This window comes from Mastigoproctus giganteus, chromosome 1 (assembly GCF_048544385.1).
Source record: "Mastigoproctus giganteus isolate SK-2022 chromosome 1, ASM4854438v1, whole genome shotgun sequence".
NCBI lineage: Eukaryota > Metazoa > Arthropoda > Arachnida > Uropygi > Thelyphonidae > Mastigoproctus > Mastigoproctus giganteus.
In genome coordinates, this window is record NC_143575.1 from 145,202,975 (window position 1) to 145,217,090 (window position 14,116).

The window sequence follows — 14,116 nt, forward strand, 5'->3', positions numbered from 1 at the left end:
CCATGATTTTCCCTACTATTGAAGTCAGACTGACAGGTCGATAATTTCCAACTTCACTTTTAGAGCCACCCTTATGTATGGGAGATACATTTGCACTTTTCCAATCCAAGGGAATCTCCCCAGAGTCTAGTGATGCACGCATAATTAGCCTCAATGGTTCAATGCACTCGCTTGCCGCCTCTCTTAAGATTATAGGGTATATTCCATCACCTCCAGGAGCCTTACTGGTCTGTAGGCTCGAAAGTTTTTTCATTAAATAATCTTGCGAAATTTCAATATCATTAATTACATATTTTTTAACTTCTATCCCACAATTTCCCATTGCCACAAAAGGCTTTTCATTTGTAAATATCGATGCAAAATAACTGTTGAGTTCATCTGCAACGGCAGCTGGTGTATTTATTACTATCCCCTTTCCCTTACGTAATTGTCCGATCTGGTTTGTTCTGCTCTTCTTGGCATTTATGTATGTGAAGAATTCTTTATCCCCCCCTCTTTGCTCTGTTTGCTAGTGATTTCTCATAAACTGCTTTTGCCTGTCGGACCTTTTCTGTGGCTCTATTACAGATCACCTTGTAGCTGTTATAGGCTTCAGTACTTTTTATTGCTCTGTAACCTTTCCATGCCACCTTTTTCTGCTCAAGTAATGTGGCAACTTCACTATTCATCCAACTTGGAACCCTTCTCGTGGAGTATTTTTTTAATGGTATATACGCATTCAAGGCATCTGTGATTAATGTTTTAAAACCATACCACAGTTCAATTGTATTCATTCTCAGCACGATATCTACCCAGTTAATAGAGGCCATGTAGTAGCTTAAGGCATCGTAATTTCCTTTTCTGAAATTAAAACCCATTCCTTTGCCTTTTACTTCTGCTACCTCTCTCGTCATCATCCACCGTAGAACTCCGTGATCACTTCCTGCTACTGGTTCCTCTACTGTCAGCCTTGTTATTTCATCTGATTCATGTGTGATGATGAGGTCTAGGATATTCTTTTCTCTAGTACTTTCCCTGACATGTTGATACAAATAACAGTCATCTAGTTGATTTAAAAATTTTGTTCCCCATGTCGAGTTTCCTTCCCATTTACTCCAATCAATTAGAGGCAAATTGAAATCACCCACAATAAGGCATTGACGCTTACTTGCCCATTCCATTTGCATGTAGAGGCTTTTGTCATAATCTTCACAATCACCTGGTCTGTAGATTACTCCTACTCGCATTATACCTTTGTTTCCAACTATCTCACACCATACAGACTCTATACTAGCATGTGAAATGTCTGAATCCGGGAAAGCTATCGTCGTACTCAGGCTGCTTCTGATAAGAAGCATTTCCCCACCACCCCTTCTATCTAACCTATCCTTCCTAAATACATTATACAAGCCGTACTGAAACTCGTCATCCCCAATTTCCGGGTAGCACCACGTCTCTGTAAGCCCTATTATGTCCGCGTTACTTGTTTTAACCAGCAGTTCGAATTCGCTCATTTTATTGATGACACTTCTAACGTTACTGTATAAACAATTAAGATTTACTGTTCTTGTATATTTAACAACCCTAACGCAACCCTTGAAGTTTTTTAGGCTCTCTTCCCTGATATTAGCTACCCACTCACGTGAAACGTCTTTGCCCCCAGAACATCTAGATAATACGTCCAGTTGGGGTAACAGATAAGAACTCTTAAGGTATGTGCAAGAGTTACATTGACCAGTATTATCAGATAAACGTGTGTCAGTATTACCCACATCCCCCCTAACTAGCAGTTTCCCTGAACCTTTAAGGTATCCTCAATAATAGTGGCAAAAACTTTTGCACCACCTTTGTTTAAGTGTATTCCGTCTCTACAAAACAAATTCCTTCTACCTACAAGTGTGGGCCATGCTGATAGAAATTTACCCCCTAAAGCCTTGCAGATTCCTTCAAGTCTTGAGTTAATCCACAAGGCTCTTAACATATAATCCCTCCTATCGTGTCTGGGCAAAATTGCAGACAGACATTATGGCCTAGCTCGCAACATTTCCTCAGCATGGTCCTGTATTTTTCCAACAAATCGTCAGATCGTGTACGTTTAATATCGTTTGTCCCCACATGAATAATAATATTTTCTTTCCCCCCTTTAAAATCTGACAATCTGTTGGTGACATCATCAATAGTTGCTCCCGGCAGACATACCCTGGTTCTGCTCCACCTATCTTTATTACAAAAAATATTCCCCGTTTCCCTGACAATGGAGTCTCCTAATAAAACAATGTCCTTTTTAACCAGAGTAGTTTGCACTTGGTTTTTCTGTTTTGAGGCTCGAATCGGGTGTGCATCACTTGGTAGATTGCTGGAGTTTTGAGTCCCTGACGAGCTCCCAGATGCATTATTTTTGAGGGCAAGCACTCGTTTTTTCAGGGACTCAAATTGTTCCATCAGTGCACCAAATTGTAATTTAAGATCGGTGCACTCCTTACATCGATCACAAAGAAAAGAATCCCCAGGTGAGGTAGGATTAGTCACCAGGTCGACCCTGGAAAACATACCACAGGTTCCACAACGGATTAAATCATGACTCACCCGTAAATCGCCATCTGCTATTTCCGTGTGAGTCACGATACCCTGTGACGTGTTTAAGGCAGACCTCGTAACTACCATTATAAAATTAAATAAATATCAATGAAAGTAACTTTAAAAAATTATATCTATAATATTATTAAAATCAAACAGTTACAGGAAAACCTATAACAAAATAATCCAACAATATCTAAATAAATCAAATATTTAAAAGCACTATCCAAAAGTAAACCACTTAACTGAGGAGCCCTGTCTAAGCGCATCCGCTCACCTCAAATGCCAACTCGTAATCATCCAAATAGAGATTTTCTGTTTTCATATAACCGGGAAAACATATACCAAGCCCATCCATGGATGAATCGACCTGTCAACATCCGTCTGAAAGATTTACTACTAAGCCGAGAGCTTGATTATGACAGCGTAGCTACTGCAATTGCACAGACCATTCCATAGTGCATAGTTCAACCCATATATGATATGTATTTTCACATTAAACAACTCAGGCTTTCTTGCTTAAAGAAATTAAACATTCTCAAAGTTCTTTCTGCAACAACTTGGGGAGCAGATCGATTGTGCAATTGCAATTCTACTGCAATTGCGCAGACCATTCCATGGTGCATAGTTCAACTCATATATGATATGTATTTTCAAACGTGGGGGAAAAGCACTCTATCCAGAAAAAACTATCAGCAGTTATATGCAGCATACAAAGAACAATATCCACATCACACTTTCATATATACAGATGGGTCTAAATCAGAGACTTGTGTAGGAGCTGCAATTCATTTTGAGGATCGTACCTTCATCCAACAACTCCCAAAAGAATGCAGTATTTTTACTGCCGAATTACAAGCCATTTCAATGGCTATAAACCAAATCAAACATAAAGAGATGGCAAACAGCATTATTTTCACAGACTCGCTTAGCTCTGTTACTGCCTTGCAGAACGCAAATACCAAAGGACACCCAATCCTACAACATATCCAATTTTCAGTTTCAAAGCTATTACAAAGAAATCACAATATCAGATTCTGCTGGATCCCAAGCCACACAGGAATAACTGGAAACGAAAGAGCAGACAAAGCAGCAAAAGAAGCTTCCACATCTGATTATGCCTTTCACACAATGTCATGTACAGATTGCAAGTCCTTGATCCACCAAATCCCACAAGTCCTTGATCCCACAATGGGAACAACACTGGCTAGATCAGACTAACAACAAACTTCATCTAATAAAAGAAACACTTTGACCGTGGCCTACTAGCTTCCGATCGAATAGACAGGAAGAAGTGATCCTCGCCCGATTGTGAATCGGGCATACACATATGACTCGATCTTGCCTACTCAGAGGTGAAGACCCCCCCCCCCCAATGCTAAAACTGTCAAGTTCCGCTGACTATACATCACTTCATGGTGAACTGTCCAAAATTACATAGAGAACGTCAAAGAGCCTTTCAATCAATAATGAATAAACAAAACAACCTAATGCTTAAAACAATTTTAGATGACCGGCCAAATATTACCAAAGTTTTCTCCTTCCTTATGTTAACTGGATACTTTCAAAACATAAAATTAATAGTACACTTTTTATAGAGAAGCTACACAAATATATATATATATAGCAGAGTCTTGGTTCTGCCGTAAACCACAAGGAAAGTGAAAAAATGCTGATATACGAAACTCTGCTACCTAGGCTAGGCACATTATAGCCTAAGCTGCTCTTGCGCCAATAGCTTTCAAATAACAACAACAACAACCTGGAAAATAATGCATTACATACTTTCTGGCAGCACATTTGAGAAGGCCCCAAACTGTATCAGCAGGATAGTGTTCCATATCATACTGCTCATGATTTAACAAACTGGTTTGAGGGCATCAGCGTCGAAAAGGACTAGCCGGCCCTAGCCTCAATCCTATATAGAAGCTCTAGGATGAATTTGATCATTGGGTGCATGTGAGGAGAGACTGCCCAACAAAAAACCAGATGAACTGGTCACCACTTTGAAGGACATTTGCCCATTCCAATGGTTATATTATTTTCTGGATTAAGAACTTGTTTGTGGAATGGAGTGCAAAATTTAATAGTTGTGTGTGTGTGTGTGTGTGTGTGTGTGTGTGTGTGTGTGTGTGAGAGAGAGAGAGAGAAATTACTCTGTTGTGTTTTTAGGCTAATGAAATTTATTACTCCATTATTCAATAAATAAATTTATATATTGATTAACAGGATGATTTTTCTACTTGAGTGGCCATCATCTTAAAAGTTATTTTTAGTGCAGTGGTTCTTAAAGTTTATCATATTGTTGGCCGCTTAATTATTTTTCTCTTACTACTGAGATTTTTTTGCCCTTGCTCATCTTACCTGTCCTTATTTGATGTATACTAACATAGATAATATAGATATACAACTTTGCAGTTTTGCAATTATTTTCATATGCCATATAGTTGGATGAAAATATTAATATCACAAAGCAATTTAAGAACCGTCGAACTATTTGGTAATGATGTTCTTTCAGATTAGATGAATATAAAATGCAGACTATTTCCTTAAACGAGATAAGAAATAACTGTTTATTAACTATTTCTGTACAGTCTAGCTGGCATGAGATAGCTCGACCCCAGGTTCACGGATATGACATGAATTGTATTGCGATTGTTAATCGCTATAGATTTGTATCTGGAGCAGATGAGAAAGTTCTTCGTGCATTTGAAGCACCTCGCAGCTTTTTATCAAATGTAAAAAAATTGTGCCAAGTAGAGATAAGTACAGTTGCAAGCAAGGTAAAATAAATATTGACTACCTACTTATATTTGATGAATCAAATTTTATTAAATACCTTTGGTATTTCATAAACTTTGATTTATTTCTTGTTTTATTTAATCTGTAGAATGTTGTCTAAGAAATATTATATAATTCACAAGAAAAAAAATGTATTGAATACCATGCTAAATGCAGAAATCCAAATTTGAAGAATATTATACTACACTGTTCAGTGTTCTCCCCAGGACCTATTGAATAGGCACACTGCCCGGCTAAAATTTAGCTTTAGCATTAGTAGAGGCATTTGATGCAAGAAAGCAAGCTTATGCAGCATCAGCCAAAAAAAAAAAAAAAAAAACCACTTCCACTTCACCCCTCTTTTCGTTCAAAATACCTGTCCAGCTGAGCCTTAAACTTATTTAGGCTATCAACTTCCACGACAAGGAATGGAAGTCTGTTCCACCAACCAACCAACCACCCGCTGGCTAAAGGCAAATTTCGACACGTCTATCCTACATCTGTCTTTCCTCAATTTGAATTTATGCCCTCTCAGGTAATTATTCTGAGCGAGAGGAAGAATCCCATCAGCATTGAGCATGCTCAAACCATTCAAGGCTTTATACACCTCTATCAGATCACCTCGCTGGTACCTAGTCTCCAGACACTGTAATTTGCAAAACTTAAGCCTTTCTTCGTAAGAGCACCCCTTTGTTCCATTCACTAATCTTGTTGCCCTTCTCTGTACTCGTTCCAGCATCTCTACATCCTTCTTGAAATGAGGCTTCCGGACCTGTATACAGTACTCTAGGTGTGGCCTGACCATTGCTTTATACAAGGGAATAATCACCTCCTTATCCCTGCTAGAAAAATTCCTATATATCATTGACAATACACCATGAGCTACTCTTGCAGCCCGTCCGCACTGCTCAGAAAACTTCATATCTGCCTGCACAACCACCCCCAGGTCCCTTTCATTCTCTACCACTGTCAGTGTAGTACCACAGAGTTGATACGTTGCTCTGGGGTTGCTGTTTCCCATGTGTAGTACTTTACATTTGTCAATGTTAAACTTCATTTGCCACCTCTCAGCCCATCTGCTCAACCTTTCCAGATTCTGTTGCAGCAGCATAGTGTCAGTAGTGTCCTTGACAACCCTGCCTACCTTTGTATCGTCTGCAAACTTCGACATTAAGCTTGATATACCATCATCAATATCATTTATGAATACAGAAAACAATAATGGACCCAAACCTGAGCCCTGAGGGACTCCACTAATAATATTAGTCCACGACGAGCAGTGTCAATTGATTACCACTCTCTGTCTTCTCCCCCTCAGCCACCCCCATATCCACAGCAGTAATTTGCCTCCAATGTCACACTGCTCCAATTTGTGCAGCAGTCTTCCATGTGCAACAGTATCAAAAGCCTTTCTAAGATCCAAGTATATAATATCAAAGTTATTCCCTGCATCCAGTTCCTTTGTGACTGCATCATAGTATCCAATCAAATTGGTCAGGCAAGACTTCCCCTTAACAAAACCGTGCTGTGTCCGAGCTAAAACTGAAGTCTTGTCTAAATGATCCTGCAGTGCTTCTTTAACTAGTGCCTCCATTAATTTTCCTGGAACAGAAGTTAAACTCACAGGTCTATAATTACTTGTGTCAGCCTTTGATCCTCCTTTGTGAATTGGGGTCACATTTGCACATCTCCAGTCTGTGGGTACCTCCCCTGAGTCCAAGGAAGCTCTCATAATTATGGATAAGAGTTTGCTTACTTCCTTTGCTGCCTCCTTTAATATAACTGGATAGATCCCATCCACCCCGGGTGCCTTTATTGTGTTTATCTTCAACAATTTCTCCTCCACTTTACTCTCAGTTATTACAAGATTCTCTAGCTTACTGCTAGAGTTGAATACACCTCTGGCTTTCCCCTCGCTAAATAACTCTCATGTGTGAATGTCGATGCAAAATATTCATTTAGTTTGTTAGCTACCTGAGCAGGATCATCAACAGTTGACCCATCGATATCAAGTGGACCAATCTGATTCATCCCCTTCCTTCTAGAGTTTACATAAGTAAAGAACTCTTTGCTGTTTTTCTTTGCATCCCTTGCCAAAGATTTCTCGTAATCTGCCTTCGCCTGCCTAACCTCCTTTGTAACTTGGTTACAGATCAACTTGTATCTATCATAGGCTTCTGTGTCATGTGTTAATTTGTATGTATCCCATGCATGTTTCTTCTCTGCCATATGTCTCATCAGTTCATCTGACATCCATTTAGGCCTAAACCTTGAACAATATTTCTTAGTTGGTATGTAAAGCCTAGTAGCTTCCAAGATAAGTTCTTTGAATGCTTCCCATTTTGCATTTGCTGTTGGTAACATCATTAGTTGGTCCCACCGTATAGAATTTAAATACTGTCTCAGTCCATCGTAGTCGCCTTTACGAAAGCAATATCCCTTCCCTTTACCCCTGATGGTAGTTACCTCTTTGAGTAAATCCCACTTCAGCACACTGCCACCTAGTGGTTCATTTATCTGCAGATTCTTAATGCATGAAGAATCACTGCTGATAATCAAATCAAGAGTATTCCTCCCTCTAGTTGCCTCCCGAACATGCTGATGTAGAAAACAATCATCCAATAAATCCACAAAAGCCTTGCTAGTGTGTGAGTAACCAGCCCCCAAATTCCAGTCAATATCTGGGAAATTAAAATCTCCCATTATAAGACTCTCTGATTTACTGGCCCACTCTATTTCCCTGTACAGTTTCTTATTATACTCATCAGAGTCATTAGGCCTATAGCACACTCCTACTCTCAATTTTGATCTCCCAATGCTTATGTCACACCAAACTGACTCGACACTGCACTGTCCAGCGATGTCCACTGGCTTCACTTCCTTGGATTTTATGTATTTCGTAACTAATAGCATAACCCCTCCTCCCTTCCTATCCAGTCTATCCTTTCTGTAGACGTTGTACTCCCCAAATTCCAGTTCTGCATTCCTTATATCTGTGTGACACCACGTCTCTGATATCCCAACAATATCTGCCTTTGATGTTTTGAGCAATACCTCAAATTCATCAAATTTATTTACTAAACTCCTAGCATTGGTGTACATGTAAGTATACATGCACCTATTTCTATTCTTAGCTACCCTAACACAACCCATGTGTTTACTTGTACCGCAATGACTCTCGGCAAAACGAAAGTATGATGACAGTATTTGAATTTTGGCTTTACACGTGTTGGAAATAAAAATGCTCCTGATGCACACTGCATCATATGTAATAAAATATTAGCAAACAGTTCTTTGGCTCCCATTAACTTGTGCTTCATAAGTGTTCCGTGAATATGTTGCGAGATGAAAAGTGTTCTGTTACTAAAAAACTTTGGGAAATGCTGCTCTAAAATGTGATTTTTACGATGGAAATTGTACGTATTGATTAAAGCACAGCACAAAAAATCACTTCAACTAAAGGAAGCAAAAACAACACACGCGGTCAACACAGTTACAAAGGCTGCTATCAGCTGAGAGGAAGGACCACGTGGTTCAGTCGGAGACAATCACATACCCATTGTAAAGTGAAATAAGTATGCGCCAGTTAACATGATCACTGGTTAGTAGAATCAGCCACTTTATAAAATCAAATTTCAAAAACCAGTTCAAATCATTAAAATGTCTTTTACTACATCTTTAGACAAATATCCTTTGTGATATTTGTCTAAAGCACATTTCTGGTGGTTACTACCATAAAACAATAAAAACAATTTGCAGTTTCTTGTTTATTAGGCTGTTCTGTTAGTGCAATCTATTATAAACGTGTAGTAAATGCAATCTTATTGCATTTGCATTATTATGGTGAAAAGTGTTTCCCATACCATGAAATCTTCATGGAAGAGGAATTTGTTCATGGCATGTTCATTTTTATTGATTGCTTATTTTTTTTACTGTTTTAAATTTTAGAACAAAAAAAAAAAAAAAAGTCAGTGAACAGAAATATCAATTAGTTAGTATGTACCTATTACAGTATCAATTAAACTGTGTACGTAAGTGTAAATTTATTTTTATTTTACTAACCTGTAGAAAATATTCTTCCGATTTTCACGTATCAGATAATTTTGTTAATTGATAAGGTAATAAAGTGTAAATTTGTGCTTTATATCTTTTTTTGCTTCTTTTCTTTTATTTTATTTATTTATTATTTCTTTTATTTATTACTTTAATAATTTTATAGCCCGCAGATAATATTTCTCCTATTTTCGCTTATTAGAATCGGCATTTAATAGAATTAAAAATTCAATTCACAAACATGATCAAAGTGGCCAGTGTTTACCTCATATCATATAGTGAATAGTATTTTATTATGGAGAGTGCATTGTAAAGTGATTTGATCGTACAGTAAACAATCATAAAGCGGCAGTCAGTTGTATTTTAAAGCTATTCACTTGCTCATCAGTGACAAATCAATAACCTACTTAAGTTTTGACTAGGCTGTGACTAACAAGCATATTGCTCATTAGTTACAACCATTCTAACTTAGTATATTATAAAATCCTTTAAATAATGCAAGAAATACTTTTTTGTGTAATTCATATATATATATAAGGTTCATCCCATAAATAATGCCACTTTGACCATAAAAGTATAAAGACAACAACAGATACAAGGTAATTTGAAATTTATATAATTTATTAAACAAACACTAGGAGGCAAGCATATATACATTATAGAATATATATATAATGTAAACAAGATGGATGTATTATATATATCCACTTTATTTATCAATCCTTTTTTTGCCATCATTATTTCTATCTCACATGTGCACTATGGTAAAAGGAAGGACCCTATTGTTGAAGCAGCCTGTTACTGTCTTTTTCAGTTCTTCATTACTGAAAGTATTTTCTATAAAGATATATCTTCATACGGAAAATAAAAAATCAGACAATGCAAAGTCTGGGATGAGGCATTTTATCACATTAATAATATGATATGGTGTCCTGTTAGAACCCCCCACCCCCTTTTTTATCACTTTGTTATGAATATCAAGTGTTTGAGGATGTCTTATTTATAGTCTGACGTTTTGATAAAAAGTCTATCAAAATTAGTCATTCTTTATCCCAAAACACTTTGGTTATAATATTTTGTGTTGGTTCAAGTTTTTCCTTCATTGGAGATGACAGATATATGCATTCCATAGACTGATATTTAGAATAAGGGTCTTAAAGTAAGATCCATCTCTCATTGGCTCTTATCAGGACTTTAAAAATCTCCTTGAAAGTTATTGCACTCTTGCAACAGGTCTTGGCATATCTCCTGCCTAGCAAATTTCATTTCTGTTATTAACAGCATGTATGCCCATTTGCACATATTTTTCTATAATATAAAGCAGCGGCTCCCAAACTACTGAGTTCTATGGACCCCTAGATATATGTGTTTATATATATATATATATATATAGGCTGACCTCAATTAACACGATTAATTCGTTCCACGAGCGCATCATGCAAAACGGAAACACATTAATCGAATATAATAATCAGTAGGAAAAATTATAATTGTCCTTGACCTTCAGGAATGTCCATAAAGAATTTTAAAAAGTACCTTTTAAATAACTTTTTAACTGTATACCATGTAAAAGATAATGAAAATAATTATGGAATTAAATGTTTATTGCACTCTTGCCACTGTTTTATGCAATACGGAATATAAAATAAAAAACAATATAAAACCACTATTTTATGCAATATGGAATATTTTAAATTTTTGAGGGAAACACAGCAATACTTTACATCTGTCAGACATCGCACGAACTACTAGCTCAAGATAGTTCACAGTTTCAGCATTTCTTATTAAGTTGTTTGGACCTAACTACTTAATAAACGGAACTGTTAGGTATTTCTTTTGGTCTAAGTGCGCCTTGAAAAAATTACTGAGACACTAAGGGCACTGTGAACGGAGAAAGTTTGGGAACCTCTGGTATAAAATACACAATGAAGAAACAATTTGTTACAGAAATGTTTGAACAGTGTTGACTTTCTCTTTTCATCAATCAATTTCCGATGTTTGAGGTTCTCTGCGATTCAAAAGATATTCATCTATTTCTTTTACCGTTATCTCTTTCGCAGTAACATTTTCATCTGGCTCATTTAAAAATTAGAATTTTTAAATGCGAGTCTGCATTGACTTGATTACCAGGAGACAAACAAGGAACATGTCTTCTTCCGATGGTTGATGGAACATGCTGAGGTGGGCAGCAGGCAAATGTTTGTTTATTGTTCATCCAACGCGCAGTAAGCTTAACGTGCGATTCAAATCTTTTTCAACTATCACATAAAAAAAAAAAATCGCCGTAACTGAAAATTTGCATTGTGTAAAGTGAAAAGTGGTATTTTTTCAAATAGCGGTAACTGAAAAATGCGTTAATCGAATTCGCGTTATGCAAGGCCTGGCTGTATATACACTGTGCTGCCACTTTATTAGATACACCCCTGTTGTGCACACAAATGGCTTGTCCCACAATGTTGCAAGTCATGACCACAGTTGTGGATATAAATGCAGCAGAACAACTTTTCTAGTTTTCTACGGTTTGTACTCCAGTTAAGTGTACAAACCGTAGCAAAAATGTGGAAAAGGAGTGATCTAACGGACTTCGAACGTGGCATGGTAGTAGGTGCAAGATGCGCTGGACAAAGCATCTCTGAAACTGCAGTTCTCCTGAACTTTTCACGCCACAGTTTCAAGGGTGTGTGGTGCAACGAACAGAAAACATCCTCTCAACAGCACTCCTGTGGAAGAAAATCGCTTGTTGATGAGAGAGATAAGAGGAGGATGGCTAGAATTGTGTAAGCAGACAGACAGGCCACAATTTCGCACATCATATCAGAATACATTCTTGGTGCACAGAACAAAATATCGAAATGGACCACTAGTTGCACTTTGTCACGAATGGGCTACAACAGCTGACAGCCACATCTTTGGCCGTCAGCTGTTGTACCTTTGTTATCAATGAAGGACAAGAGAGCATGCCTCCTGTGGGCACAGCAACACCAGCACTAGACTATCGAGGATTGGAAAACAGTTGCTTGATCTGACGAGTCGAAGTTCCTGGTGCATTATTTTGATGGAAGGCTCAGAATTTGGCGAAAACAACGTGAATCCATGGAGCAGTCATGTCTGATGAGTACTGTGCAAGGTGGTGAAGCAATTCTTATGGTGTCGGGAATGTTTTTTGGCACACGTTGGGTCCATTGATACCCATAGATTCACATCTGAATGCCACATTGAACTTAAACATCATTGCTGACCAAGTGCATCCGTTCATGTTGACAGTTTATCCTCAGTCATATGGTTACTTCCACAGGATACGGCCCGAATCACTATGGAATGGTTCCGGGAACATGACAATGATTTTTCTTTGCTGCAGTGGCCCACTCAGTTCTTCAGATCTCAGTCCTATTGAACATTTTTGGGATGAGCTGGAAAGGGCTGTTCGCTGCAGGCCTACACATCGAATCTCAAGGAACTGCGTGACACACTCGTGTCTGCATGGTACTCCATTTCTGCACAACGTTTTCAGCATCTTGTTCCATCCATGGCTAGATGAATTCAGGCTGTTTTGAAGGCTAAAGGGGGCTCAACATGGTACTAGGTAGGTAGGTGTACCTAATAAAGTGGCAGCACAATGTATATATACAGGGTGGACACAAATTAGTTGGGCAATTTAGTAACTGAATAATTTGCGAAATATTAATTGTAAGGTACCAGATCAATGACAGATAAGTAGTATTGTATCCTAAGTTTGCGGATAGATGGTGCTAGGTGTCCACGTGTGTGTTTCAAGTCCACATATAAGTGAAATGCAGTTCGCGGTTGTTCATAATTCTTTGTGTTCTCGTAACAATGGAGACGTATAATGGCACTGAAAAAGTGAAATGCTGTCTGTGGTTTCATGAAACTCATTCTGCTGTGCAAGTGCAACGAAATTTCGGTTGAGAATACCAGAAAAGTGCCCTGAAAAGAGACACTATTGTAGCATGGTACAAGCGATTCACCAAAATGGGACATGTGGCTCGTAGGCTTATACGGGCAAGCAGACCTAAAATTCCAGAAGAGATGGTTGATGCAGTGAGAGATTCATTTTTGAGAAGTCCGACAAAATCTACAGCACAAGCTAGTTTACAGCTGGGAATTCCTAAATCAGCAGTTAACAAAATCATGTGAAAATGTCTGATGTTCAGACCTTACAAATTGCATAAGCAAGCAAGATCTTATATACATAGACTCCTTAAGTGCAGTCACTGCCATTCAATCTACTACATCTTTCCACCATCCCATTCTGAAACAGATCCGGTCCCAATTATATCAATATGAAACATCCAAACAGGTGGTCACATTCTGTTGGATCCCTGGTCATGTCAGCATCCCAGGTAATGAAAGTAGTAGTAGTAGTAGTGGCATGTGATGCAAGAAAGCAAGTGTATGAGCTTATGCAGCATCAGCCAAAAAAAAAAAAAAAAAAAATCACACCATTCCCTCCAAATGCCTATCCAGTTCCTCCTTAAATTTATTTAACCTATCAACTTCCACAACGACAGATGGAAGTTTGTTCCAGCAATTAACCACCCGCTGGCTAAAGGCAAATTTCCGCACATCTGTTCTACATCTGTCTTTTCTTAATTTGAATTTATGCCCCCTTAGGTTCGTAATCTGAGCAAGTGGGAGGATCCCATCAGAATTGAGTGTGCTCAACCCATTCAAGGCGTTATACACCTCAATCAGATCACCGCACAGG

General features: G+C 38.0%; 1 protein-coding gene across 1 annotated transcript in view; it reads left to right on the forward strand.

Annotated features, from left to right (window-relative positions):
* The window catches only part of Elp2 (elongator complex protein 2), a 407,540-nt gene that overhangs the window by 242,071 nt on the left and 151,353 nt on the right, over positions 1 to 14,116 (forward strand). The window contains exon 12 of the mRNA XM_090382492.1: positions 5,151 to 5,339. Within this exon, the coding sequence (XP_090238618.1) occupies positions 5,151 to 5,339 (189 nt within the window). The remainder of the gene's footprint in view (positions 1 to 5,150; positions 5,340 to 14,116) is intronic.